Source organism: Eubalaena glacialis, chromosome 15, assembly GCF_028564815.1.
Source record: "Eubalaena glacialis isolate mEubGla1 chromosome 15, mEubGla1.1.hap2.+ XY, whole genome shotgun sequence".
NCBI lineage: Eukaryota > Metazoa > Chordata > Mammalia > Artiodactyla > Balaenidae > Eubalaena > Eubalaena glacialis.
Genome location: NC_083730.1, coordinates 67,133,680 through 67,161,197, shown reverse-complemented (window position 1 = coordinate 67,161,197; position 27,518 = coordinate 67,133,680). Strand labels below are relative to the sequence as shown.

General features: G+C 61.0%; 1 protein-coding gene and 1 long non-coding RNA gene across 2 annotated transcripts; both read left to right on the top strand.

Moving 5' to 3' along the window:
- The first annotated feature begins 847 nt into the window (after positions 1-847).
- On the top strand, positions 848-25,616 carry LOC133075219 (uncharacterized). Its single transcript, XR_009697332.1, has 3 exons — positions 848-919; positions 17,454-17,551; positions 24,358-25,616. It is a non-coding gene; the product is annotated as an uncharacterized LOC133075219 (long non-coding RNA).
- HIC2 (HIC ZBTB transcriptional repressor 2) lies at positions 19,315-21,322 on the top strand. The gene has a single exon (XM_061169312.1). It carries the CDS (start codon positions 19,321-19,323, stop codon positions 21,106-21,108), a length of 1,788 nt encoding a protein of 595 aa, XP_061025295.1. The 5' UTR covers positions 19,315-19,320; the 3' UTR covers positions 21,109-21,322.
- Positions 25,617-27,518: the final 1,902 nt, after the last annotated feature.

The following is a 27,518-nucleotide window of genomic DNA, read 5'->3' as shown; positions in this document are numbered from 1 at the left end:
AGTCTTGACTGGTAAATCTGGGCCCCTCACAGGCTTTAGCTGGCTCGTCCTATTATGTAGTGTCCAAAGTGGGGAGAGGTTCACCAAGTGACCCCTAGAGCAGCGTCGCGGCCCCCGGCGCGCTCCAGCCCCTCCGAACAGCCTGGGTCCGGCCGGCCGGCCTGGGGGCATCGCTTGACCCCGGGGGCCTGCGAGGGGCTGCGGCCACCGGAAGGGGCTGGCTGAGCTCGGCGAGTGGCGACCTCCGCGCCCTCGGAGCAGGTAGGGCCGGCGGGGCTGCGCGGGGCCGCGGGCGGTAGGCCGGGCCGGGGGCTTCCTTCTCCGGACACGGAGGCCCAGGACCCCAGACCGGACCACGCCGTCTGCAGCCCGCGGCTGCGCGGTGACGCTGGCCGCCCGCGGGGGCACGGAGCGGGACTGCCAGGGGTCAGGGTCAGGCTCAAGAAGTGTAGGCTCCGAGTGTGGGGGCCGAGCCCCCATCCGAGGGGTGCGGTCCGGTGTTCCGGGGCTGAGGTCGCGGCGCCAGCCCCGTACCCGCGGTCGGTCCGCCACACGCCGGGGTCGGGGTCGCGGTCCTGGCTCCGGCTCCCGACTCCTTCCGCGCGCCCCTCCCCCACGGCGCCGCCGCGCGCCCGCCTAGGCCCCGCCCATGCCCCGCCCAGGCCCGGCCCCGCCCCGCCCCGCCTCGCCGCTCGCCCATTCAGATGTGGGTCAGGGGTGAGCGGGCGGTGCCGACGTCACAAGCTTCCAAGATGGCGCCGAGCGGGCGGCTGTGAGCGGCGCTCGGGCGTGCGGGGCGGGGAGCCGAGCCGGGCCGGCGGCGGGCGGACGGGGCGGGCGCGGGCGGCGCGGGCGGCGCCGAGGACGAGGCCGCGGGAGGGCCGGCCGGCGGGCGAGCGCCGCCGCCGACGCACACGAGGTGAGGGGCGCGGGAGGCGGGCGGCGGGCGCGCCCCCGGGAGAGGGGCGTGGGCGGGCGCGCGCCCGGAGACGTGGGGCTGCTGCGCGCGTGGGAGGGGGCGGGACCCCCGGCTGGTCTGCCGCCTGCGGCGCTTTGTGGCCCCGGGCAGGCGACGCGGTCCTGGCACAAAGCCCCCGCGCGCGGGTGTGCGGAGCTGGGCGGCGGGGAGGCGGGCGCCGGCTCTTTGTGCCTTTGCATCCGCGGTCTAATCCGAGCAGGTCGGGGAGCGGCGCTGCCTGACAGGCGGGCTCCTATTATGCGGGCGGCCCTGTGCCCGCCGCCGCCCCTCGCGGGGCGTTTCGCCGTGTCCACGACTGCGGCCCCGCGCCGTCCGTGTCGTTTCCCCGGCCCCCTCCCCGCAGGAGGACGGCTGCGCGCGGGCAGGGTAGGGGCAGGCCTGGAGGGGCCGCTCCCCGAGGGCCAGGCCCTGCGGCTGGTGGGCTCGCTGCCCTGCCCCCAGACCTCTCTTCAGCAGGCGGCCGCTTGGCAGGAAGAGAGATGGGCTTGGGGGAGGGGGTCGGCTGGCAGGGGGAGGGGACCGGCTGGCAGAGGGAGGGGGCTGAAGGGCCCCAGCTTGTCACTCTCTGTTTATCTACCGAGATGGTTCATATTCACACAAGCTTAGCTGGGGTGAAGGGAGGCGGGGATGCCTTTCCCTGGGGGGTAGTGACTTACGGAGAGGAGGGAACGCGGCCAGATAATGCTCGCAGCGGCCCCACCCAGAACAGCGTGGGACTGCCTAGGGAAGGGAGCCCAGTGCGGATCCGGATGGCCCGGAACGGTTTTGAAGTTATTTATCCGTGTTTCTCCTGTTCCTTCCACCTCCAGTGTCTTTTCTAGTAGGGGTTGCCAAGCACATCTGGAAAGCTAGGTTCCCGGCCCCCCCACCCCGGCAGGAGGAGTGTAACCCGGGGAGGCCACCCCTCTGACATATGTGGTAGGGGGGAGGGGCAGAGCTTTGCCCATAGGAATCCTGTGGCTGTAGATTGTTGACTGATGTGGGGATGACTGTGCCTCTTGCGCAGGGGGGAGGGGGAGAGCTGGCAGGTAGTGGAGGGGCCTCCAGAGATTCTAGGCTGAACTTGGGGTTGTTCTCCAGTGACCCCCGCTCGAGGGATGGAGCTGGACCTTTCTGGAGCTAGCATTTATTGCTTCCTGGCTCCTGGCTTTACTTCTTTTTCTCCGTTCCCATCTGCCGGCGTCTGGACTCCCTGGGCCTTTCAGCAGACATTTTCAGGAGCACAGGCCATGTGGCTGGTCTGTAGCCCTGGCTCAAGGAGCGGGCTTACGCTCAGCAGAGCAGGGTTGCTGGCATGTTCTGAAAAAAAAAAAGCAGATGGGCCGGCCTCAGGCTGGCCTCCAGAGACAAAGCTGTGTGGTGAGATTGCTGGTGTAGCAGGCTCTTAGTACCAAGGGTGGGGGGGGGGATGGGAGGCTGATACTTGGGGGCTGAACTGAGTCCTTTGCCCCTGGAGTAGGTTGCCGTGCCTGTGAGTGAAATCGGTCCTGTGTGGTTGTGCTTATTATGGAAATCTCTAGGTCCATGGGCAGGTAGTAGCCTAGGAAGGCTGGGAGGGGGCTTCCCACCTGCCTGCCTGCCTTGGGGTCAGTGCGCCCAGGTTGGTCTGCTTCCTGCAGGCCAGTTTTGGGGTGTTGCTGAGTGCCCATCCTCTGGTCAGTTGACTCAAGTGCTGGTGTGCACCCAGGATTTCTTCCTGCAGTGTTTTCCTGCCAGTTGTTGGGACTTGTAGATTAGTCTCTCGGCTTTTACAAGCGATTCCTGAAAAGAAAAATCTCCCTCTGGTTGCTGGCTCTGCGTAGAGGAAGAAGCAGCCCGAGGGAGCCAGGCCTTTAATTAAAGCAAAACCGAAATGATTGCTGCAGTGGCTGGAAGGAGAGAAGGCAGCGCAGGTGGGGCGGAGGTGATATGCCCTGTCCTGCAGCGAGGTACCTGCCGGGGACAGGTAGGCACCGTCCTGTCCTCTCTGCCTGGTCTTGGCCAGCAGCCCAGCCTTCTCCACAAGCTGCAGTCCTGGATTAATCCTCACATAGTGTTTTCTTTCCATAGATCAGATTTCTCATTTTGTTAATAAGCACAGCCTCCGATCCACTTGAAGTCAGCTGTCGTGGACTCAGAGCAACAGGGTTTTGCATTATTGAGCTGACAGGCCTGCTGCCTTCCCGGAGTCCTCATTGTCTGCCAGGCGGAGTCCTCATTGTCTGCCAGGCGGTGGGGGTGGGGGTGGGGTGGGGGCAGTGCCTTTGAATCAGCAGCTCGCCCCCGTGGAAGGGCTGGCAGGGCAGTTCTGGAGAGTCGAGGAGTGAAGAAGGAATAAAGTTCAGTTTACCTGGGGGACCTGCCACCCTGCCCTTTTTGCTTGGCCTGTTGGCCTCCAGCAGTCAGCCCCACCCCACGGCCTGCCTGCTTTGCCCACTGGGGCTGAGGGCCAGTGCCCCCCGGGACTGATCACTAGAGGGTGGGGATTCTTGTTCCCGGCTCCTTCTGCAGAGAAGAAACCACAAGTCCTGTTCCGCCTGTCCTGGTCCTCGGAGCCCGACTGAGGAGGGACTCCTGGGGGCAGCGTGAGGAGCACTGGCCTCAGCACTGTTTACTCTCCGTGTGGCCTTGGACAGGGATTGACTCTTTGAGCCTTAGTGTCCCCGTTTCTAAAATGGAAACAGAGCTAGAGTTCACATTCACGTATCGCTGCCTTCCAGAGCTCAGCCTGGGGAAGACAGACTGGCAAACAGACTGTCGGAGGATGGGGTGATAGGACCGCACCGTGCTGCGGGGAGCACGAGGTGGCGAGGGCGCAGGGTGGGCAGCTTCAGGAGGGGGATTTTAATGGGGAGTGCGCGCAGTTTGGGGAGGGCAGTGCTGGGGAGATAGGAGAATGGCGACAGGAGTGTGGCCCTGCAGATGCTGAGCTACGAGAAGCTGGCGCAGGAGCACCCGCTGCGTGCTCCTGTGAGTCTCTTTCACAAGCTTTTTATCCGTTCAGCGAAATTTTTTGAGAACCAATGCAGTGCCCAGCCCATGTGGCTAGATTAAATCGTGCTGTTGCTCAGACTTGCCGCTAAGCGGTCAGCCTTCAGCTGGGATATAGAGACACTGGGAGATTTCAGGGCTCGCTCTGGGTGCAGCACTCTCACAGACTTGGAGGTCAAGTAACTGGAGGTTAAGTAACGTCATGGGGCTGCAGGGTAGGCGCCTTTGGTGTTCTGTCTGGAGAGGTCAGAGATCCCATCCTGGCTTCCTCGGTTAGGGGCTTCCAGCCAGCTGGGCCAGTTAGGCTCTGCCTGGCAGCCGGCTGTGCTTCCTGCTGGGAGGGGCCTTGCTTAAGGGTTAGGGACCTGGGCTGGGAGAGGGCTCCAAGCCCCAGAACCCGGTGTGAGCTGTGAGTGGCAAAGCCAGAAAAGCAGGTGGGGGCGGGGTGCGGGTTGCGAGTGGGCCCCCAGCGCGCTCGGTGAGGAAGGGAAAACTGGGTGCCGACTCCAGACCCCAGCGCGGTCCAGGAGGGAAGGCCCGGGCTGGGGGCCTCTGCTGAGGGAGCACAGTCTGGGAGGGTGTGGCCAGACTGTGGGGAGAGGGACCCTGAGACACTGCCAGGCTCAGAGCCCCGCCTCTGCCTGCCCTGTGTGGGTGGGTGGAGGGGCGGGGGAGCGTGGCCTTGGGGTTAGAGCAGGTCCTGTCGAGGGCCCCCTGCTGCTGAGCGTGTGGCAGGGTGGGTGCCTGTTTGCTGTCGGGGGTCCACCTTCTCTGAGCGCGCGGGTGAAAAGGGTGGGGTACGGCAGGGCAGGTGGCTTGGCTCCTGGGGTGCCCGAGGCTCTCCCCTTCCATTCCGTGGGAGTTCTGAGGGCCCCTAAGGAAAGGTGGGGCTTGGGCTTGGCTGGGGAGGGGGGCTTCCAGGTGGGCAGTTGACCTCTTGTGGACCTGGAGGGGCTGCTGGCTCTGGCACGGCCGTGGCCACTGTGCACACTGGCCTCCAGTGGTCCGGGATACTGCCGCCGCCTCGGGTTTCTCTCCTAGCAGCACCTCTGTGGGGCGGGGGGAGGTGGTGGTGGTGGTGGTGGTTCTCAGGTGAGTGTGGGGAGGGGCTGCTCCAGTGCCTTGGGCACAGCCCCCCCACATACACACAGGTGGTTGGAGGTGCTGCTCCCTTCCCCACGCTGGGGTCGCAGCCCCTTGGCCTCTTCCTCAACCTGGTTATAGGCCTTTTAAGGGGCAGGACTGTTCCATGGCCTTTGCAGTTCCCTTGCCTGCGCTGCTTTGGAGGCTAATAGTAAGCTCTTGGTGAATTCTTGTTCACAGAATGAATGAGAAGGGAGAGTAGAGTTGATGGCTGGGAGGGTGGGGCCTGGGGCCTCAGTGTCTGCCCCATGTGGACACAGGGAACTTTCCCTGTGATGAGCACGGGCTCCACACTGACCCCCAGTGTGTGTGCTGTTCCCTGTGCTGCCTGGTGGAGGCCTGCCTGATGGTGCCCTGGTTCTTACCTCTGCATATCAGGATCACCTGGAGCTGGTGGAGCCCAGCCCGGCCCACCTCTAGGGTGGGCCCAGCCATCTATGCTTCCTAAAGCTTTTGAAATGAATCCAATGTGCAGCCAACTGCTTTAGCAGAGATAAGTCTGTGTTGATTAGAATCAGGGAGTGGTGAGTCCACAAAGACCAGCAGGGGTGGTCACAGACTGCCCAGTGGGGTTGTGCTTACAGAGCGAGCCAGCGGCTTCTGTTAGGTACCAGGGTCTTGGAGAAGCCTCAGGTGCAGAGGGGGCTCACCCTTTTCATGGTCCCTTTTCCTGGGGTGGCAGTGGGAGGGACCCCAGGCTGGTGAGTACTAAGGGGGCGTCTCCTAGGAGGTCCCCTGGGAACCACCTGCTGCTCTTGACCCCAGGACTCTTGCTCCTGCTTGACTTTAAGGGACTGCCTGCCCTGGTCTCTTGGTTGCATTCTTGGGCCCTGGTTGGTCTCTGTGTACCCAGGCATAGTGACCTTGGAGTTCCTCGTGGTCCCTAACAAGCCCACTGTGGCTGCAGCTGGGGACCCCTGGGACCTGTGTCCTGCCCCTTCTTTTTCTCTTTGACCTCAAGATACCTGGGAGAGAGAGATGGGTCCCTGAGGTTATTTACGTGGGTAAGGTGTGTGAGGGAGCTACTGACAAGGGGCCAGGAGGTGGGGTGAGGGCTGGGAGGGGCACTGGAGGTGGGGCTTCAGGTAAGGTATGGCCAGCCCAGCCCAACCTCCTCTGCTGGGACAGAACAATGGGCTGTCTTGGGGCTTAGTTCACGTCTGAGGGCAGCCAGGACACAAGACAGCCCCCGCCTTCTCTGGGCAGCTTACTGCACGAGGGAGGAGAGCAGCAAGGCCCTTGGGTGTGGTGAGGTCTGGAATGGGCCTGGTTGATGTCCTGGGGGGAGGTGCAGGAAGAGCAGCCTGGCCTGGGGCCAGGCAGGAGTGGGGCTGAGTGGTCTGGGCTGGGCAGTCGGGGGAGGGGTGGTCCGGGGCAGTCAGGGTGTCCTCCGTCACTGTTTTCGGCCTGCGCACGTCTTGGTAGACGGACCAGTGGGTTCTCCCTTGAGAGTGAGTAGTCCTGGGGGTGGATTCCTGTCTCAGCTGTTTGGCCTCTTCACCCTGCCCCTCCCTGGGACCCCTTTGGTAGAAAAGGGCTGATGGTTTCTTTCCAGCAGGTGCTCCGGCAGCTCTGCTTGCAAACTGGGAGGAGGATGGTTCCCACAGAGCTCCTGATGGGATGCTGGGGAGGTAGCACAAGAGGGCTGGGTCTTCCCTCTCAGGATCCTAGCCCGGGCTGGGCCTGGTGGGACACACCTGTGCAGTCCCTATTGCCTTCTCAGTCCCTGCTGTGTGAGTGGCCTGGAGAGGTTATGCACTTGGTCTAGAGTCCTTCTGCTGGGATGTGGTGGAGAAAGTCTAGGAGTAGGGTAACCACGATGCGACACATGCACGAGGGCGCATTGGACACGCGTGTGGACTCCTGCCGCTGAGCAGGGCTTGAGCCTGAGGGCAGCCGGGTTTTTATTTGAGTGGGGGGCAGACGGCTGCCTGAGACAGAACCCAGGGGTCTGGTTCTGGAGCTGAGTGAGGCCCCTTCCCCAAGCCTCGGGGGCGGAGAGGACCCCTTCTGGTCGTGGAGCTTCCTTTCTGCCCCTGGAGGCCTGGGCCTGTGCTCCCACTTCCAGGAGGGCCTAGGGGGGTGGGGGCAGGGCTGGGCAGCCCGGAGCTCAGAACCAGGCTTGGGTCCTCCTCTTGGTGTTCTCTCAGCATAGGGGGCACCGGCTGGGGTCTCCCTCTGGCGTGTGGGGTTGTCTCTTGGCAGAGGGGCCTGGGGGGTCTGGGCGATCCTGGCTGGGCTGCAAGGGGAGGGGCCCTGGGCCACCACCAGCAAGCCACTGCCACGAGGCTGCAGGTGGGGGGGGGCGCTGGGCGTGGGCTCGGGTTGCCCTGTGGCTGTGGTAGGTGAACTCGAGCCCCAGAGGGGTGCGGGCAGGGGAGGGGATAGTTTCCAAAGTCCCACATTCCATGCATGTTGATGCTGATAAGGGCAGCAGGCTGGCCGTGGGCAGGCGGTGCACACCTGCTTCCCGAGACCCCTCCCTGCCTCCACTCTGCCCACCTCTGGGGCTGAGTACCCGGTCCGCAGCCTGCAGGCGCCCGCCTGCTCAGGCAACACTGCCACCTCTAGTTAGCAGGTCTTGGAGGCCCCGCAGTGGTTTCTGCCGGCCCTGCCTCTAAGGGTATTTTTGGAGGCCATTTGAAGTGGCATTTCCTTTCTTTTCTTTGAAATTCCTTATTCTCAGGTGTGGCCCTTTGCCTGGGATTTCAGCATTTGGTGAACAACTGTGATTTTGGGGGAAGAGGACTCTGTTGTCAAGCCTGTTTCCTCCAGGTGCCAGACCAGACCTCTCCGTGCGTCATTTTCCTTGCCTGTAAAATGGATTGGTAGAAATATTTGCGGTAATGGCCATCAGCCGTTCTCAGAGTGGTTTGCAGACCCCTGGGGATTCCCAGGACTCTTCAAAATACTTAGACATTACTGGCCTTTGTCCTCACATTGACACATCATCGGTGTGAAGACGTGGGCAGCCTTGCCCGAGGTGCACGCTGCATGCTCCAGCCCTGGGTGCTCGAGCCAGGACCACTGGTCTTCCTCATGCTGTTCCAGGGAGGCCGTGCAGGTGACCCAGTGGTGAGTCTTGACCCTGGAGGACACACATGTTAAGTGTTCTCTGTGGTGAGCTGGGGAGGACCCGGGGGGTTCTCGTGCCTCAGACCGAAGCAGGACGTCATTCCAGGAACAGCACTGTGTCTGCGAGCTGCTTTTTTTCATGGAATGTTAGTTTTACTTGAAAGAAGGGCTGACAGGCAAGGTGGTTGTTCAGACTTGGAGAATTGGTCAGACCTTTTCTCAAATGAGCAAAGTGAGCCTTACCACGGGAAGGAAAACAGGTGACAGTGTTCCTTGCCAGCCATAGAGCCAGCAGAGGACGGATAGTTTTGGGAACCGCTGTCCTTCACTGCGAGCCTGACTTGAGACCTCTTGTGATGGAAGCACTCGGGTTTTGGTGTCGTATAATGAAGTCTGACAACAGTGGGAAGATGTGATTGACTCAGGGGACCACTGTTTTCCGAATGACTAGCGCTCAGTGTTGCAAAATCCTGGGTGGATGTGAGTGCCGGGTAGGCCACTGGATTTTTGTGTAACCAGGTATGAATTAATCACCGATAAAATTTCAGAGTCTACACTGCAACTTTTAAGAACCTACCACTTGTTGAGTTGAAGTGTAATAACAAGGAAGAATAGCCACCATTATCTGAAAAGGGTAAAACATCCCTCCCTTCTGTCTGTGTGAGGTTGGATTTCTCCACAGACTTCGGTCAGAACCACGCATCCCCACTGGCTGAATGCAGGGCAGATGTGAGGATCCAGCTACGTCTGTTCAGCCAGGCGTTAAAGACATTTGCAAAAATGTGAAACAGTGCCACCTTCTCGTTGATTTTCTTTTCTTTTGGGATAGTTTTTTTCCTCCGTAAAAACACCATTTATGTTAACATAAAATGGGTTTATTGTTGATAATTTTAAATCAAGTAAATATTTTTTAAGTTACCAGTTTTTCTAACATAGTAAATAGAACAGTAGCATACAAGCCACCAAAGAGTTCTTTGGGGGTCCTTCCTAGTTTTCAAGAATGTGGACAATAGTTTCTGACCGGTGGACTAGGGCCAGCAGGTGGCCTCCTCCTTTACACCTCCCCTCCCCCCACCCCAACCTGTCCCCTCAGCCCTGCCTCTCCCCTCTGGCATTTGCTCCCCTAGCAGACCTGCATGGGAGCCTGCTGTGTGGCTGGAGCAGCTGTGGCCGTGAGGCTAGTGGGATGCAAGGTCCCTGGCCCCAGGAGCCTGTTGGGTGGCAGCTGGGCAGCTAGTGCTGACGTTGGGTGGGGGGAGAAGTGCTGGGTGGCTTCGTGGAGGAGGGGGCACTTGGGTGTGACTGGTGGGGGCTGCGTGGAGGGGTGGCCTGGCCCTCTGGAAGCCCTCCGCGGGCCGGCCCAGGTGTGGACTTTATCCAAGCCCTGGGAGTCCATTGAGAGCTGTAAGCAGGAGAGTGACTTGATGGGATTGGCGTTTGAGGAGAGAACTGAGGATTGACAGCTGGGACCGCGGGGGTGGGGAGCACATGCTGGACTTGGACGGTCCTTCAAAGTGGCTCCCGTTGGGAGGATTCCCCCAGGTGCAGGGGCTCCGGCTTCTGCTGCTTTCTCTTGGGACTGAGTGACACTTTCTGGGCATGTCCTGTGGGACTGGCCCCTGAAGCCCTGGTTCACACGGTGCTGCCGTGTCCCCGGCCATGTGGCTGTGTGCGGGGGTCCCCTGGGGTGGGAAGGGGTGTTCAACCCCTCCCTAGAGCAGGAAGACCCTAGTCTCTCTGCACCGAGCATGTTGGCTCCTTGTGGACCTGGGCTGTGCTGCGGGTTGTCACGAGCATGAACCACAAGGTGTGAGTTACATGTGCACACATCTGGCTGTAAAGAGTGGGGGGCGTGCACCCTTCCCCCCACGCCTGTAAGAAATGGTCCCCACGCCCCGGGCTGCTCCCTGGGCCGCTCCTGATATCACTGCTTTTCCGAATATGGGGTTAACTGTTGCGAGTGTGTGCCGGTTCTCCGCACTCGTCTGCATTCTTGGACATCGGGTTTGCTCTCTGTGGACATAGAACTGGGCGCTCATCGTGCCTTTGAGACTCACCCAAGTGCTGGGCGTCACTGTGGTTCCTGCGCCCCGGTCCGCCCTTGGCGTGTTCCAAGGTGGCACTGACCCCACATGTCATCATGGGGCAGTGTCAGGGTTTCTGTTTTTGCTGCTGCCTCAATAGCCCAGCTTTCACCCCCTCCCCCAGCTCTGCTTCCTCCGGCAGAGAAGAGCCTGTTTATTTTTTCTGTCTCTAAACCGGGTTCCTTAATGCCAAACAGTCCTCCCAGCGCCCCCGGGATGCCGTCTGAAGAAGCTCTGTAAGCACTTTTCTTCGAGTCCTGGGGGCCCCTCTGTCCGACTCCCTTTCTGAGCTCGGCCTCTCCTCTGTTGGGCCCGTCACGTTACCTGCTGGGCAGGTGAGACTTCTCTGTAAGTGCCATCCTGCAGGCGTTTCAGGCACAGAGCCACAGGTTGAAATGTTTTCCACAGCGGTTCCCTAGTTTTATCCTTAAAAATGGCTTTTTAAAAACTGGTGGGTGCCCAAGGTGTGTCTACTTGATTTTTTTTTTTTTTTTTTTTTTCCATTTTGGACTAAAACAACCTGATCCTTGATCTTTGGTTTAGCTCCTTGAGTCCTTGGTCAGAGGCCCTGGGCTTGGGGGTTGGTCCTTCACGCAGGGCAGGGATCCTTCTGTTTGACCCCTGATCCCTGAGGGCCTTGTCCAGCCTGGAGCTCCTGGGGCCGTTGTTGGTGCCTTGCTGGCTGCACTTGGAATGTCCTCTCCTCTCCTGAGCATGCCTGTCAGGATTTGAAGACCCCTTCCCTCTTCCTTGGACACTAGGATGGATAAAAATGTCATCAGGTTGTTGCTGCCTTCAGATGGCAGGCACAAATCTGCCCCGATAAGAGGTTTTAAGGTGGTCTTTATAGGTGTCCTGTGGGTCCCTGGCTGGACTGTAGGGTTCCCTCCTGTCCTGTCGGTGCCGCTTCTTGTCTGGGGATTGTTGTGATTAGTTGGGGGTTCGGTCAGCTTGCTCATCAGGCCTGGGACGGGCCCTGCTGCTCCTCCTGAAGATTTCTGTGCACCTGTTGAAGCCAAGTACATCGTAGTCATACCTAAGAAGTGTTCCCAGTTGCGAGCAACAGCGCCATGGACTCTTCCCAGGTGGACACGCATCCAGCATCCATCCTGAGAGAGAAAACACCAGAACAGAAGGCCCTCGTGTGTCCTTCAAGCCCTCTCCACTCCCCAGTCCCTCCCCTCACCCACCCCTGCTTTCCACCTTGACCAGAACTGGCTGTGTCGTCCCTTTCGAGTCTGGCTGCTTTGCTCAGCCTCTTGCTGGAGGCTCCCGTGCAGGCAGCCAGGCCGTGGGATACGGCGACAGTCAGCTCTTCTTGACCCGTGCAAGGCACGAGTGTGGGGCTTGGCCTGAGCCCTGGGGCCTGCCCACTGCTGGAGGGGCTCCGCGCCTGCATGGCTTCTGGGACCCAGGGTTTGCGTGTCTTCAGTCTGGGTCTTTTTAAAGTCTGACCGTTCTCTTTTCTGCCCGGGATGACCTCTTTCAGTGTCTGGTCAGCTAGTTGAAGCCCGTTGTTGCCATCTGGCATCCGGTTTGGGTTTTGTTTTTCTGATTCCAGGGCCAGGCTGTCACAGGCAGGGCACAGGGCCTGGGTGCCAGCCACCGGGAGTCTCGGCTGCGTGGGTGGACGGGTCAGCTGCCCTTTCTCGGGGAAGGACTCCTATACCCTGAGGTGGTTCTTCCTGGTTTTCAGTCATGAAGTGTCTTCTGGTACGAAGGGATGATGATAGAAGATGGCAGAGTATTTTTATTTTGTTTTTTAAATATCTGAGAGTCCTTAGTTAGTTTAAGACATAGTGAGCTTCTAGGGTTGGGTTTGAAGTTGTGATGTTGGAGTCTCTGTCCTGGAGGAGCTGTGGGCTGGGCAGCTGCTGCTCTGTGACTCCTGAAAGGTATCCCGGGGTAGGTGGGGGACGGTGACTCCTTTGCAGCAGGTGGCCCAGGCTCCCTGCACTCTGCCTGCCACCCGTGCCTAAAACCCCTTGCCCGCCCGCGGCCACTGTCTTGCCTCTAAGATGCCCGCAGTAACGGAGTGCCACCTCGATCTCTCGAGTTCTGGGGCCGCCTCCTTCCCCTTGAACCCCATCACTGAGCATTTACTACCTGCCGAGTGTCGGGCTTTCTGGGGAGTAGAAAGCTTGTAACCCACAGTCCAGTGTGCGTGCAGGTTCTGGTTCTGAGGTCTGGAGTGAGGCCAGACTGCGTTTCTCAGAACCCTGGGCGAGGGCCTTCCCTGGTGGTCCAGTGGTTCAGACTCCGTGCTTCCAGTGCAAGGGGCGCAGGTTCAATCCCTGGTTGGGGAACAAAGATCCCACATGCCACATGGCATGGCCAAATAAACAAATATTTAAAAAAAAAAAAACTAAAAGAAGAAACAGAAACCTTGGGCGATGCTGCCACTGGTCCCTGGACTGTGCCGCACACCCAGCAGGACAAGTAGGAAGTGGGGCTGGGGGCGCAGGAGCCAGCTCGCCAGGGCCTGTCTCCCTGCAGCAGGAGCTCCTTGCTCCTTGCCTGATCCGGATGCTCCCTGTTGGCCGTGCCGCCCCGCCCCACCAGCTTCCCACGGGCTCCCTGCCTCCAGGCTCTAGTTCTTTTGCTGCAAGCAAGCTTCTTACCTAGAGCTCAGGCCCCTTCAGGTGGGGATGGGGAGCAGTGCAGTGTGGGCACAGTCTGGAAGTTTTCATAATAGTGACTGTGCTCTGGGCAACTCTCACCTGCCTCTCCCCAGTTCACCCCCTGTCTCACTGGCTCAACACTCTTGGCCAGACTCAGCCAGGCTGGTGGCCTCCCAGTGTGACCCTGCCCCACACCCTCCCCGGTGCCAGCCAGCCAGCTGTGCCAGTGCCAGCAGGGGAAATCCAGCTGCAGGTCCCCAGGTCGTCCTGGGAGTGGGAGTAACGGGCGGGTTGTAGGCCAGGGATGAGGTGAGTGTGCAAGGCTTGCCCTGGAGCCCTGGAGAGCGGGGTTTGCGGTTGTGGCCCCGCCAGGCCTCCCCTCGTGGTGCCATGAGCCTCTTGGGTGGGAGTGCACATGTGGGAAGGTGGGACTGCAGGCATTTGGGGGCAGACTCAGGGAGGTCGGGCTGGGGTGGGTGGACGCCACCTCCCACACTGCTCAGGGACCTGAGGGAGAAGGCCAGCCCCAGGCCCCGATCACCACGTCACCACCGTGCTGATGGAACTGAGTGTTAATTTCGTAGAAGTCTTGTCCGAAGGAGGGCAGGGCTCTTGGCATTCGTGGAGCCCGTTGCTTTCCAGGAGGATGGTCTGGGAGACGAGCCAGGAGCTACTGGCCGGCATCCAGGCCTGGGCCGGATTACCCGCTGGGCTCGCCCAGAGCAGTGGGTCCCACCCACCACCAACCCACGTCTGGAGGGGCAGGCCAGAGAGGGCACAGCCTGGGTCCCCAGAATAGGCCTGCCCCTGGGTGGTGTAGCCCGGGTGAGGCCTGCTGTGAGGTAGGCTGTGGGAGGGGGAGATGAGGGGGAGCTGCAGGCCGAGGCCCTTCTCCTGGCTCCCCTGCCCTGCCCCTGGGAGAAGGAGGTGCAGGTGTCTGTCCCCAGGGTAGGAAAGTCTGGAGTCAGGCTCTGCCACCTGCTTGCTCCTGTGACCTTGGGCAAGTTGCTTAACCCCCAGAACCTGTCCTCTTATCTGGCACTGGAGGTGGAGAGAACACCTCTGAGGCTTCCCCACAGGCAGGGTGCCCTCCAACTGGTATGGGGTGAGGAGGACCTGGGGCTGGGGCGGGGGTGGGTTGGGGGCTGGGCCTTAGGCTCTTCTGGATCCTGGGTGCTGGGACCTTCCAGGCATTCTCGCTCTGCCCTCCAGCTGCCCTCCTGCAGCCTGGGAGGGGCCGGGCCTGCAGGGAGGGGCAGTGCTCGCACCTGTCGGGGCCACACCTGGAGCACCAGGTGGCCACAGCAGGGGTCGGCTGGGCCCAGAGTTGGGGGGGCAGTGGATACGTGTGTCTGAGGCCCTCAATGACACAGTCAGATGTGCTTAAGCCCCTGGGGGCATGGCGGTGGCCTGGTGTCCTTGTGACTCCCACCGCCAGTGGAGCCCTAGGTGGGTGCTGGGCAGCCCCCCCCCCGCTCTCAGCTGGAAGAGTCCTGTGTTCTTCTGTGACTTCTAGCTGTTGTTCTTTGGCCAGAAGGTGGTTAAGGAGCAAGAACAGCCTCCCATTGGGTGCTTTGGGCTGGGCCAGGAGCGAACTTTTCCGGGGGGACCCAGCATAGCTCTGGGCCTCCTGCGGGAGGTGTGCTCTGGGGAGGGAGGAGGGGTCAGGGTTCCCGGGGACCTGGGTGACAAGGCCTGCCCAAAGAGAGTTGGGGGGGCCCCCTTTTCCTGTCTTCACCCTTCTCTCCAGGACCCTCCATCCTGGCTGGGTATGGGTGGGGTGAGTCGTTTCAGCCAGGGTGTGCGGGGCTTCTTTGGGGGCTCTTTCCTGCCTAGGGAGGTAGGACATTGCAGAGAGGGGCCCACAGTCCCCTGGGAGCATCGCCCAAGGGTGAAACCACACCCTGAGCTCGGGTCCCCCTTGTGGGCTAGAGGTAGGCATGAGATGCCCTCCTCTGTCTCCAGAAGGGAGGGGTGCCTGCCGCCAGGCTCCAGGGAGGCAGGGCTGCCTGCCTCTTCCCCAGGGGGTTCCACCTGGAGGCTGAAGGATGGAGCAGCCTGAGGGCCCAGGCTTCCTGGCGCCCAGGCTCTGGGCTCAGTGGGTGTCCAGGCTAAGTTGGGGTGGCTCCTGTCGGAATTGGGGTTGGAGCCGTTTTCCTTGGCTTCCTGCTTAAACAAGGGCCACTTTCATGTGGAGACCTCCTCTCATGGCCTCCTGCCCTCTGTGGGTTCCAGGAGGGGAGGCCTCCCCACGAACCCTGAGCCCATGTGGACCACCTCACGTGGGTGGGGCCTTGTTTTGCCTGGGATCCCTGCTCAGCTGTAGGGGCCTGGCCTTGGGCCTGTGCTCTGTAGACCCTGGACCTGTCCTCAGTGTGTGTGGGGTCAGGGGCTGGGCGGGGGCCAGCCGGGCCTGCCTCCCTGGCTTTTCTGAGGCCTGAGCCTGGAGGGAAGAAGAGGAAATGAGATCTCAGTCAGGACCTGTCCCACGTCACCGTGTAGCAGCCCTGTTGGGAAGGTGGGTGCTGGCCGTCCTGTGAACAGAGACCTGGGAAGGTGATCCAGGCCCCTCTGTTCACAAGAGAGCAGAGCTGCCCCCTCCCCCCCTTCCTTGCCGGGGTCAGGGTCAGCCCATCTGGGGACAACCACGCACCCATCTGACTGACCTGTCCCACTACCCAAGATCCTGGGCATTCTGGAGCCAGTGCTCCGGGTGGGCAGTGGGGCTGCGCTGGCGTGGGATCTTTGGGGCTGATAGGCACGCTGCTGGGCCTGCTGCCAGGTGGCTGCTGGGTGCCAGGAGCTGGGGCCAGGCGGCAGCCTCATTCCAGCCCGTGGTGGGCTCCTGCCAGGGCTGGGCACCAGCCCCGTACGCAGTGGGCATCCCGCTGCCGGCTTGCCTGGCCAGCCCCACAGTGCTGTTTCTAGCCCTCTCTCCCCTGCTGCTGTGGGCTCTCCAGGGCGGGCGCTTGCTGCTCCCACACCCGCCGTTGAGCCGGAGGGCAGAGGCCTCTGGGAGGGAAGGAGCAACACTTTCTAGGGGTCCTGGCCCTCACCTGTGGTGAGGTGTGTCCTCGCTTACGGACACGATGTAGGCCCATGCTCGGCCCAGCCTGGGGTGGCCAGCAGGCGGGGCGGCTTCCTGGTGGACGTGTACTCCCAGCAGGCAGCTCTGTGCGACACCCCCCCACCCCCACCCCTGCCCGGCGGAGGGCACAGCCTGCTCTGCCCGGTCCTGCTGGACCTCCCCGCGGGTAGGTCGGGCTCGAGGGCAGTCACTTGGTCAGTTGCTGGGCCTTGCCCAGGCTGCAGTGACCAGGCTGGTCGACCTGATCTCCAACAAGGGCGAGGAAGCCCCAGTTGCAGGGTCTGGCCCAGGCTGAGGCGGAGGCCGCTGGGTGGGCATTGTGCCCGGGCGGGGCTTGGGTTGTCCTCGGGTCTGGTGGGGTTCCTGACGTGGCTTCCCATCCTTTCTCCTGGGCTGCTCTCACTGGCGGCGGCATTGCGGTGGTCTCCGCCCCCCTCCCCAGGCAGGGTTTGGCTCCATCTCTGGCCTCTCTTGGCCGAGAGCCTGATGAGGGGCCCAGGCTGCCCTCGGGAAAACGTGGACGCTCTCAGGCTGCTGGACCTACAGAGCTGGTTCTCCTGCCCTCTGGGCTGACCGTGCCCCCTCCCCCCAGCAACCCATGTAAGAGGGGAGCTGTGCTTGGGGCCGAGAGACAGCTGGCAGGCTGGAGCCGAGGCCTCCTGGCCACCCTGCACCCCGGGTCTGGTCACATTCCTGAGGGACCTGCTGAGCCTCCCTGGCCCTGGGGGCGGGGGAAGGGCAGGCAGGGATGGGCTCCAGGCTGCTGCAGGCCTCCTCCCCCACTCCTGGCTCCATTCCAAGGGCGCCCAGGCCTGCTGGAGTGGGGGACAGGGAGCTGGAGCCTCAGGACCCCCTCCCACAGGACCCAAAGCTCTGGGGGGGGGGCAGGTGGAGCCCACCCACATCTGGCAGCAGCTGCCAGCGGCCTTGGTGGGCTGGTATTGAAAGGGCGAGCCTGCAAATGCCATGTGGTCAGGCTGGGCTGGGCAGGAGGGGGCTGGGCGCTCTGGGCGGGGTTTGGGGGGGGAGAGCAGACCCGGAGGGAAGGGAAGGAGCAGGAGAGCCAGAAGCGGTTGAGACTGGTTCTTATAAATAGCCCGTTGCACCAGCGCCTCCAATTTTGACCATTTGTTATGTAAATGTGGCCAGCCTGGAAAGGGCCTTGCCCAGGCCTCCTGCCACCACGCCTGCCCGCCCTCCAGGAATTGTGTGCCTGCTACCAGCTCCCCCAGATCTAGGTGGCCCTTGGAGTATCCTGAATCTCCTGTGGGGGTGGGTGGGAGGAGGGTGCAGGCGAGCTCCCCAAACCTGTGTTCTTCCTGCCACGGGGACTGACTGTGGGCACTATGACCACTGTCTCTTGCCCAGCTGTCTGGGCGTCCCAGCCAGAGAGACCCCCAGACCTTCCTGGGAGCGAGGGCCCCCAGCACCTCCCCCCTCCCCTTGCTGATGCCTTTGTGGATGACCATGTCTGTTCGTCTTCCCTTCCCCAGGTGACCAGGCATTGATGCACCCCCAGGGAGGCCACGCGCTCAAGGAGGCCACCCCCGCTGGCTGCTGCTCACATGGTTTCTGGGCCCCTGGCACTCCGGTAGGTCAAGGAGGGGGAGCTGGGGGAGGGGGCGGCAGAGGGAGGACGTTTGCTCCTCCTCCTGGGGACTCTGGGCAGCTTGCAGCTCTCAGCCTGTGTCCTGGCCTGCAGTCCTTTGTGTGCGGGCAGCGCTGGCAGCATAGAGGGGAGGCTGGGGCTTGGGGAGGAGGGCTGCTGTGGACTCACTGGCTCTCGGAGGCCAGGACCTTTGCCAGTTGTCCTGGGTGCTGGGGCTAGGTGTCCAGGCCAGTGTGGAGGCCGCGCCTTGGGCTCTTTGTCCCTGCCTGGCTGGCTCGGGGGCAGGGAGTGGCAGAGGGCTGGTTCTTGCGCGACCTGGGCTCCAGCCTCTGAACAGCCTGACAAGGCCGAGCTGGCCTGAGGTGCTTGCTGCCTCCTGCTGTCAGGCCCTGAGTGCCGGCCCACGTGGTCATTGGGCGCTCGAAGTCTTCCTTGGGGTGCACAGGATCATGGGGGGTTTTCCTCTGTCTTTGCAAACAAGGGCAGGTACGGGCCAGTGGGAGGAAGGCAGGTGGGTGCAACCCCTCCAGGCTCTGTCCTGAGGGAGGCAGGGCTGGGCGCCTGGTAGGAGCTGATCCCAGGTGTGGGAGGCTTAGAGCAGTCAGTTCCTCTCCGAGGTTGGGCCGTGAGCAGAAGGACATGAAAGCCCCTTGTCGGCCTCACGGCTCAGAGCACCTGTGGGAGGGCACGAGCACCTGTGGGAGGGCACGAGCTCCTGTGGGAGGGCACGAGCTCCTGTGGGAGGGCACGAGCACCTGTGGGAGGGCACGAGCTCCTGTGGGAGGGCACGAGCACCTGTGGGAGGGCATGAGCTCCTGAGTGGCTGGAGGGGTGGGGAGCCACGGCCTTGCGCTGTGGCCCTGCTGCCCAGTGGGGTGGGTGCATGGTTGGGGCACGCTGCTCCCAGAGACCCCTGTGCGTACTGCCACGCAACCACCACAGAGTTCCTCTGCATGTGTTTTCCTCAGTGACGTCAGTTAGCATCTGTGCCAGTCTGGCGAGTTTCCCAGGCTCATACAGCACTGCCTGCCCTGCCCAGAAAGTCCCTGGGGCCCAGCGGTGCCAGGGCTTGGCCAGGCTGCCTTTCCTTCTCGGCACCTGGAGGCCCAGGCAGGGGGTAGGGGGGATGGGTGCTCAGTGCCTGTGGTGGGGCAAGGCCTTGTGGGGTGGGGGTGGCGGCTGGGCGCAGTGTCACGTGATGCTGGTAAACCTCAGTTTGGGAAGCCTCTAGGGTTGTTGGAGAGAGACCCAGCCTAGAGCAGAGGTCGCAGACCAGAGGCTGCATGTTTGATCTGGCCCACGTGGTATTTAAGGAAAAAGAACCTTCATTTTGCATGGGGTGATTTCACCTGAAAACCTGGATTTCTGGCTTGTCTCGAAAACTGGGAAGCTGCGAGCCCACGTGGGAAGTCCAGCCACCCAGCACCTCATAGACCCCTGCCTTTGGGTCTATGAGGCCAAAGACGGACCAAAGACCTTTGGGTCCCATCTGGGCACGTGGTTGGCTTCCTTTAGTGTGGAGATGATACCTTGGGCCAAGTTCAAATCCCAGTTTGGTTGCCTGCCACCATGTGCCCTTCATTGTCCTCTGTTTTCAAGTTTGCAGATAGGCTGGTGCCGCCCCACTTCTCTGGCAGCCTGGGTGGCGTGAGTTCCCTGCCCAGGTGCCGGGCCCCAGGAGGGTCCCCCGCTGATGCGCGCGCGTACCTGTTCTTGCCCGCAGGTGGTGCGTGTGGGCAGGGCGTGGGGACATGGGGCCCGACATGGAGCTGCCCAGCCACTCGAAGCAGCTCCTGCTGCAGCTGAACCAGCAGCGGACCAAGGGCTTCCTGTGTGATGTCATCATCATGGTGGAGAACTCCATCTTCCGGGCCCACAAGAACGTGCTGGCCGCCAGCAGCATCTACTTCAAGTCCCTGGTCCTGCACGACAACCTCATCAACCTGGACACGGACATGGTCAGCTCCACGGTGTTCCAGCAGATCCTGGACTTCATCTACACCGGCAAGTTGCTGCCCAGTGACCAGCCAGCCGAGCCCAACTTCAGCACGCTCCTCACCGCCGCCAGCTACCTCCAGTTGCCCGAGTTGGCAGCCCTCTGCCGGCGCAAACTCAAGAGAGCTGGCAAGCCCTTTGGCTCCGGGCGGGGTGGGGCCGGCCTGGGGCGGCCCCCCCGCGGCCAGCGGCTGTCCACGGCCTCTGTCATCCAGGCCCGGTATCCAGGGCTCGTGGATGGGCGCAAGGGGGCCCACACCCCCCAGGAGCTCCCCCAGGCCAAAGGCTCCGATGAGGAGCTCTTCCTGGGCGGCTCCAGCCAGGAGAGCGTGCATGGCCTGGGCCGGCCGGTCTGTCCAGCCAGCGGGGAGGCCGGCCTGGGTGGCTGCAGCACCAATGGCAGCGGCGGGGCCTGTGAGCAGGAGCTGGGCCTGGACTTGTCCAAGAAGAGCCCCCCGCTGCCCCCCGCCACCCCCGGGCCCCCCCTCACCCCCGACGACCCAGCCCAGCTGAGCGACAGTCAGCAAGGCTCACCCCTCTCGGCCTCCGCCCCTCCCGTCGCCAACAGTGCCTCTTACGCCGAGCTGGGGGGCACCCCCAGTGAGCCCATGGATCTGGAGGGGGCTGAGGACAACCCCCTGAGCCTATTGGAGGGGCCGGGTGGGCAGCCCCCCCGCAAGAGCCTCCGGCACTCGGCCCGCAAGAAGGAGTGGGCCAAGAAGGAGCCCGTGGCCGCCTCCCCCTTTGAGCGGAGGGAAGCGGCGCCGAAGGGCCCCTGCCCAGGGGAGGAGGCCGAAGGGCTCGGGGACAGGGTTCCCAACGGCATCCTGGCCAGCAATGCAGTGGCGGGCGGGCCCTACGGGGAGCCCTCATACCCCTGCAAGGAGGAGGAGGAGAACGGCAAGGATGGGAGTGAGGACAGCGGGCAAAGCGGGAGCGAGGGCGGCAGCGGCCACACCGGCGCCCACTACATGTACCGGCAGGAGGGCTACGAGACGGTGTCCTACGGGGACAACCTGTATGTGTGCATCCCCTGCGCCAAGGGCTTCCCCAGCTCCGAGCAGCTCAATGCGCACGTGGAGACGCACACGGAGGAGGAGCTCTTCATCAAGGAGGAGGGTGCCTATGAGACGGGCAGTGGGGGCGCCGAGGAGGAGGCCGAGGACCTGTCGGCGCCCAGCGCGGCCTACGCAGCCGAGCCCCGGCCCTTCAAGTGCTCGGTCTGTGAGAAGACCTACAAGGACCCGGCCACTCTGCGGCAGCACGAGAAGACTCACTGGCTGACGCGGCCCTTCCCCTGCAACATCTGCGGCAAGATGTTCACGCAACGCGGCACCATGACGCGCCACATGCGCAGCCACCTGGGCCTGAAGCCCTTTGCCTGTGACGAGTGCGGCATGCGTTTCACCCGCCAGTACCGCCTCACTGAGCACATGCGCGTGCACTCGGGTGAGAAGCCCTACGAGTGCCAGCTGTGCGGGGGCAAGTTTACGCAGCAGCGCAACCTCATCAGCCACCTGCGCATGCACACCTCCCCCTCCTAAAAGCCAAAGACCCTGTTGGCCCGCGGGCGCCCAGGAAAGCAGGGGCACAGTGGCCGGGCCCCCGGTGTGGGGCAGTTCCTGGTGCAGCCCCCCCCCCCCGCCCCCCAGAGCTTTAATCCACAGTCTGTACCAAGGGGAGAAGCGGGCAGCCGGCACCCAGCCCGAGTGTGTGTGGCTGCTGCGCCGTCTGCCTCCTGATCCTGCCCGGCCCAGTTCCCCGTGAGGGCCACGGCGGGGCCTGCGGGAGTGGGTCACGGGGGTGTCCCGCAGGCCGGGTTGGAGCAGGGGGAGTGGGGGCCTCCCTCTACGCTGCGGGGAGCAGGGCTGCCGCGGCCGGGGTGTCTGTGCTGCCAGCCTGGCTCTGCGGGGAGCGGTGCCAGAGGGAGGGGACAGTGACCTCCCTCCTCGAGCCAGGGGTCACCGCTCACTGGTGCTGGGACAGTCAGGGGCCCCCACCGCCTACCTCTCCACAGCTAAAGAGCCCTCTGGGCCTGTGTGGCTGTTATTCCTACTGATCTGTTCCTTTTTTCTTTTTGAATTTTGTTTTTTAAACCAAAACCAACAAGAGTTTATTTTCTTTCCGGCCCCTCGGGGCTGAGCCTGGGTCTGCAGACTGAATGTACCGGGGCAGCCACCCCACCCCGCCCGACTGTGGGCTGGGCGCCCACCCTCCAGGCCCCAGAAGCCCTTCTTGGCCAAAGGCTTCCCTGGGCCCCGAGCTCTGCCTCGGCTGCCTCAGGAGAGAGAGTGCTTTTCCCATAGTTTCTGAGGAATATTCTTTGTTTAGAGGTACTTGTTTTTTATTAAGAGAAAACCCCGTGTAACGTGTTTGTGAATGTTGGAACTGGAAGGTCTGGGGTTGGTGGGGGGCGGGGGGAGGCTGGCCGCGGTGCCAGGACTTTGGTACGCGTTTCCATTTTCTCCGTGTGTGTGGTGTGCGCGGTATGTGTGGACTCATGTCGCGTTTCCTTCCTTCCTTGCTCATCAAGGTGGAGAGACTTCTGACCTTTTGCTACCTCTTGAATTTGTGAGAACAGGACGTTGGTTGGTGATGGCAGTTGTGGCCGTGCCACTTGTGTTTTCCTTGTCGCCCTCCTGGGCCCCCCGCCTGTGCCCCCTCTCAGAAGGGGCACCTGTACTTCCTCTGTGCACGTGTGGCCAGCTGGCCACCCTGAAGGTGTTCTGAGTGTGCTGCTGGGCGTCAGGGAGCCCGAGCTGCCTCTCATCTGGGCCCGAGTGGGGGTATTGGTGCTCCAGCCCCTGGGGAGCCCCCAGCACAGGACCAGGTGCCGGGAGACGGGAGCCACACGGTGGGACAAGTTCCTGGAGGCTCCCGGCCAGGCCAGGACGGGGCGGAAGTGAGCCCCCCCCATCCTGTCCCCTGGGCCTGCAAGAGCCTGACCTCGGGAGAGCAGCAGCCCCTACCTGACCAGTGCGGAGGGGCTGACCACAGGGATGTGTATATCTTCTCCCACCCCCCACCTCCCCACCCCCGGCAGGGTGGGGACCTGCTCTGCTTTGGCATATCTGGGCGGTCTGGGGAGAGGCTGGCTGCCACGCGTGGGCTCAGCCCTGAATCCCACCCTACCCTCACCTCTCGCCTTGGGCTCTCCGCCAGCCTCAGCCACCTCCATGGGCCTAGAGCCATGCTCACAAGGCCAGGCCAAGGTCAAGAGGTCGGCACCACTGTCCTCAGCCTACTGTACCCACAGGGCTGGACCAGCGGCTTTATCTTCTTCGTTTTGCTTCATGTTTTCATTTCTTTTCTTTCTACTTTAAGTTCAGACCAAAAAATTCCGGAGTCATCCGCTACCCCCACCCTCCACCCCTCCAGAGACCCTCCAGCTGAAAGCAGAGCCTGAGTTCAGGGACCCGAGTGGTGGGTGTTGGGAATGAGGGCACGCAGGCCATGTGGGGCCCTGCTGAGCCCTTGGGGTACCCCCGGCCTCGGGCTGCTCCTCTCCCCTCTGGGGACTTGTGTTCCAGCAAGTCGGGCGGGGCCCCTCCAGCGCCTCTGCTCTCCCAACTCCCCTACCCCGTCAGCACTTAAGCCACACGACAGAAGTCTGTAGCGGGAGCTGCACACACGCCCCTGGGCGTGGCCCCCCGGTGAAGCAGGTGGTTCATGGCAGAGCTTCAGGGACTGGGCGCAGAGGCCCTCACTCGACGACCTTCGTGCGACGTAGTATTGTACCCACCTGAGTATTGTATCATATATCGAGCCTTCTCTGTATTTTAACAAGAAAGCAAAACACTAGTTTCCTATTTAAGACTTTGAGGGTTTGTGGGGCGGGCGGGGTTAACACGACACTTGGTTTTGTTTTCCTTTTCCTTTGGTTTCATGTGGAATGCGTGCTCGTGAGTGTGTGCATGGACGTGTGTTAGAGCCTCACCAGGAGATTAGGCTGTTGGAGGCCAAGGGCGGCTTACAGTTCTCTGCTTTAGTCACTTAATTCCTGAATGTTTTGGAGAAACAGGAAACAGAAAATAGCAGATGTCATGTAGGAAAGAGGATAAACAACAACAAAAAAAAAAAAAAAAGAAAAAAAAGCTCACACCCAAATTCACAAAACCTATTTTTTAAACCAAAGCACATTTTGAATGCGTATGGAACCTCAATGGGCTCAGAAAAAAGATACTAATATATTTATCTCATTGTTTACATAAACTTTTACAGTTTCAGACCTCAGCAGATAAAAGGCCAGTCCCAGTGAACCCCACCTTCCGCCGGAGCCCCTTCTGAGTAGGCCCTGGAATGGCTCACGGGCAGAGGGGCCACCGTGGGGCCGGGGCGGGCATGGAGGCCCCTGAGCCCTCCTCCCAGCCCGGGCCTCTCCCAGCCCAGCTGGCACCAAAGAGCTTGGGCCCGTGCTGACCCGCCCCCCAGGCCTCCTGGCCAGACCGTGGTGGTCCTGCCAGCTGGCACAGCAGGGGTGGCTGTCAGTTCTGGCCACAGGACCTGAGCCTGGGCTTGGGCCCTGGGATGGACGTATGCCCCCATCCCGCTGCTCTGCCTGCGACCCTAGGGTGGGTTGATGTGAGGGTCCCTCTCAAGCCAAAAAGCCAGGACCTTTGCACAGCTCCGTCGACTCCAGCGGGTCCCCGCCCCCTGGGGACCCCCACCTCCACCCCGGCAGTGGGAGGGGCTCACTGGGCCGGTCCTTACCTACACAGACGGTGCAAACACTCTGAACAGTGTTGTTTTTGTATCAATATGTTTGTGCAGTGATGAATGTATTTATTTCTCAGACTTGGGGCGAGCGAGCGGTAGACCGGCCTCCGCCACTGCACGCTCCCGCCAGACCGAGCCCACCACTGGGGCTCCTCCAGGATTGCAAAAAAGGTAAAGAAGAAAAGATGAACCTTTAAACAAATACGAATCTCAGAGACTCGCAGCATAGCCATACACCTCAGCCTGTGAAACGAACAATCTGGACCCAGACGGACTTTCAGAACCACACACAGCCGTGTGTGTTACCGTTGGTCGCCACTTGGGGGCTCTGGGCTGTCCGCCGCCCCCGCCCCCACCCTCACCCGTCAGTATTCACTGGACTGGCCGTGTGCAGGAGTGCGATCGGGGCGGGCTGGCTGGGCAGGCGGACCCCAGCCGCCCTCCCCGCGGCCGTCCTGAGTCGGGGTGAGGCCTGGGCAGCTGGGAGGGCAGGGATCAGGGCAGAGGCGGCCGCATCCGTCCAGTCCCCTTGGCTTGGGGGGTGAAAGCAGAGGCACCAGGCCTCAGAACAGACCAGGGATCCCAGCCCTACCGGCCCCCTGCAGGGACCAAGGCCCTCCCTATTCCCCAGAGCCAGGTTGGGCATCATTGAACCTGTGAACCCGATGCCAGGAAGGGGTGGTGGAGCGGTGCCTGACCAGAGCCTCAGTCTGACATTCCAAATCAGGGGGTGGGTGTGCGCTGTGGGAATTGAGGCTGCCCGGGACCCCCTGCCTAGGACCACCCATCCCCCAACCGGGCTTGTCACCCCACTTTAATTTTCTACCGGGAACCCCTCCCCCTACCTCACCTTGCTATTTATTGCTGTAATTTATTGACCTCAAATATGCTGCATAACAGACCTCACTCAGGGCAGAGAGGATCCCCAGGGCTCCCCCCCTCCACTTGGCGGGGCCCTGTGGGGCCAGGTGCTGAGGGGAACCTCTCTGTCCCCCACCCATCACTTGCTTTCCCCCTCCCCCATTGGGGGACCCCAGGTTGGGCACTGGCCCATTCACAAATACCTCGAGGGGGAGGGGGAGGGATGGGGTTATAGCTGTTTTGTTGGACGGGAACTGGAAGAGGGATCATGTCCTGCTATGCACCCTTCCCAGGAAGGGGGGACCACGATCGCACTCCTGTACTGGCCACCGCCACTGTCAGTCATCCCACTGAGTTCACTTCCCTCGAGAGTTTGGATAAATTCAGGTCAGAGCTGCAGGTATGCAACCCTCAAGTGTCATAGTAAAGCAGTTCACCGATCTCTCCATTCAGAAGCGTGCAGTCTTAATGTACAGTGATGAGAAACTGTTATTTTATGATCTTTTCATTAAAAGCTTGATTGAAAACTTGTGTGAGGCCTCTGTTCTCTGGCTGGTCTCTTGCTAAATGAGAAACTGCTTTCGTTTCTCTGTCCAGCGCTTCCAGGACCTGGGAGGGTGGGAGCTGGGGTGGGCATCTTCCTGCCCCAGGCCTAAGGGTGGGTTTCAGAGGGGCCTAGGCTTTCGGTGGCATGTGTGCGTCTGGAGTTGGCAGTTGGGTCAGCATCCTTTCTGGCAGTGTTGGCCAAAGCTGGCCGAGGCGGTTTGGGAAGCAGGGGGTGTGTGGATGGGGTGTGGACCCGGTAGCCTGGGTGAGAGGAGGTCTGGCCCATGCCCAGGACCATGCATTGAAACAGCAGGATCGGGCCAGGGCAGGGGGTGCTCATTACTGCCCACTGGTCCCTCCTGCCGCTTGGTCTTGGGATGGGGTGGGTGGGAGCCGGGAAGGGGGATAATCTTAGTCTCTAGGGTCGGGGACAGTAGACCCCATTCCCTGGAGGACTGTCCCTCCTGAACCAGGGTGGGGGTACCAGGCTGAGTGAAGACCCAGGAGGAGGAGCAGGCTGGGTCTGGGAGGGTGGTCAGCCAGCTCAGCCCCCGGACTCCATGTACTGCAGGCATCCAGGCAGCTACAGGGCTGCAGCAGGTGAGCCCCGAGAAGAACATGGGCGTTGCTGCTCTAAATCTCAGTAAGTTCTGTTCAATTGTTTTAAAATTCTTTTTTTTGATATATCAAAGCAATACTCAAACATAGTTTGAATAATCAAATGGCTCTTAAAAAGGCTTAAAACAAAAAAAGATTTCTCGTCCTTCCCAGCCCATCCCCACATTGTGCAGGCAACCAGAGTCCAGCCTCACAGCAGGTGATCATTTCAGTTCATCTCTACCCTCTTCCCCTTCCCTCCTACCCCTGCAAATAGTTATCGGATGTTTCCTGTGATCTAGGGCTTGGCAAACTTTTTCTGTAAGGTTGCCAGATAGTAAGTGGGCCATTCAGTCTCTGTGGTGACTCACCTCTGCAGTCACAGAGCAAAAGCAGCCAAAAAGGGTGTAAGCAGACGGGTGTGGCCATGTCCCGTTCAATTGCATTTACAAACCGTGGTGCAGTGTGCAATTGGCCAAGCCATAATGGTTATCACCATGTACATTTGTTTATTGCCGGGCCAACTAGTGTATTGGCCCTTCTTATTTTTCTTGAGGTTTAATAACGATCTTATCTTTTTAATTGCTCAGTTTGATCTGAGCCTCTTTCTCCACCCTTTGACTCTGTGAAATGCCTCCCGGTACAGTTTTCCACAGAATCAGACACTGTCTGTTCTGGCGCCTGCTGTTCTGCACAGGTTGGGCTGGAGTCCTGCCTTTTTGTCCTGCAACAGAAGTCCTGTTTTCTGGCTCCTGTGTGTTCTTTTCTTGGGTGACACGCTTGTTTGGTAGTGTATTTGCTCCAGTACCATCCTTACAAAAGAACACATGGGAAGTGGGTTTCTTGAGACTTAAAATGTTGAAAATGCTTTTAAATGACACGGAATTGGTAGTTTGGCTGGGTATAGAATTGTGGATTGGATGTCATTTTCCTGCTGAAGTTTGAAGGAGTTGCTCCCCTGGCTTCTACCTTCCAGCGTGAGAAGAAGCCCAGTCCCCTGTGTGTGACCTGATTTCCTCCTTGGAAGCTTTGGTGTCATCTCTCCATTTAGATGGTTTTCTGATCGTTGGGCAGGTGATGGGTTGGTTCTACTCTGCAGGCTCATTCCCTTCAGTAAACTCTTACTGATTTTTAAAGCATCTTAGCAACTTTTTTTTAGGTGAAGTATAGTTGATTTACAATTGTTGTGTTAGCGGTTATTTTAAATTTTATTTCTTCTGTTTGTTCCTTGATT

Coding starts and splice junctions, on each gene's coding strand:
- HIC2 (XM_061169312.1), top strand. CDS start 19,321: ATGGGGCCCGACATGGAGCTGCCCAGCCACTCGAAGCAGCTCCTGCTG.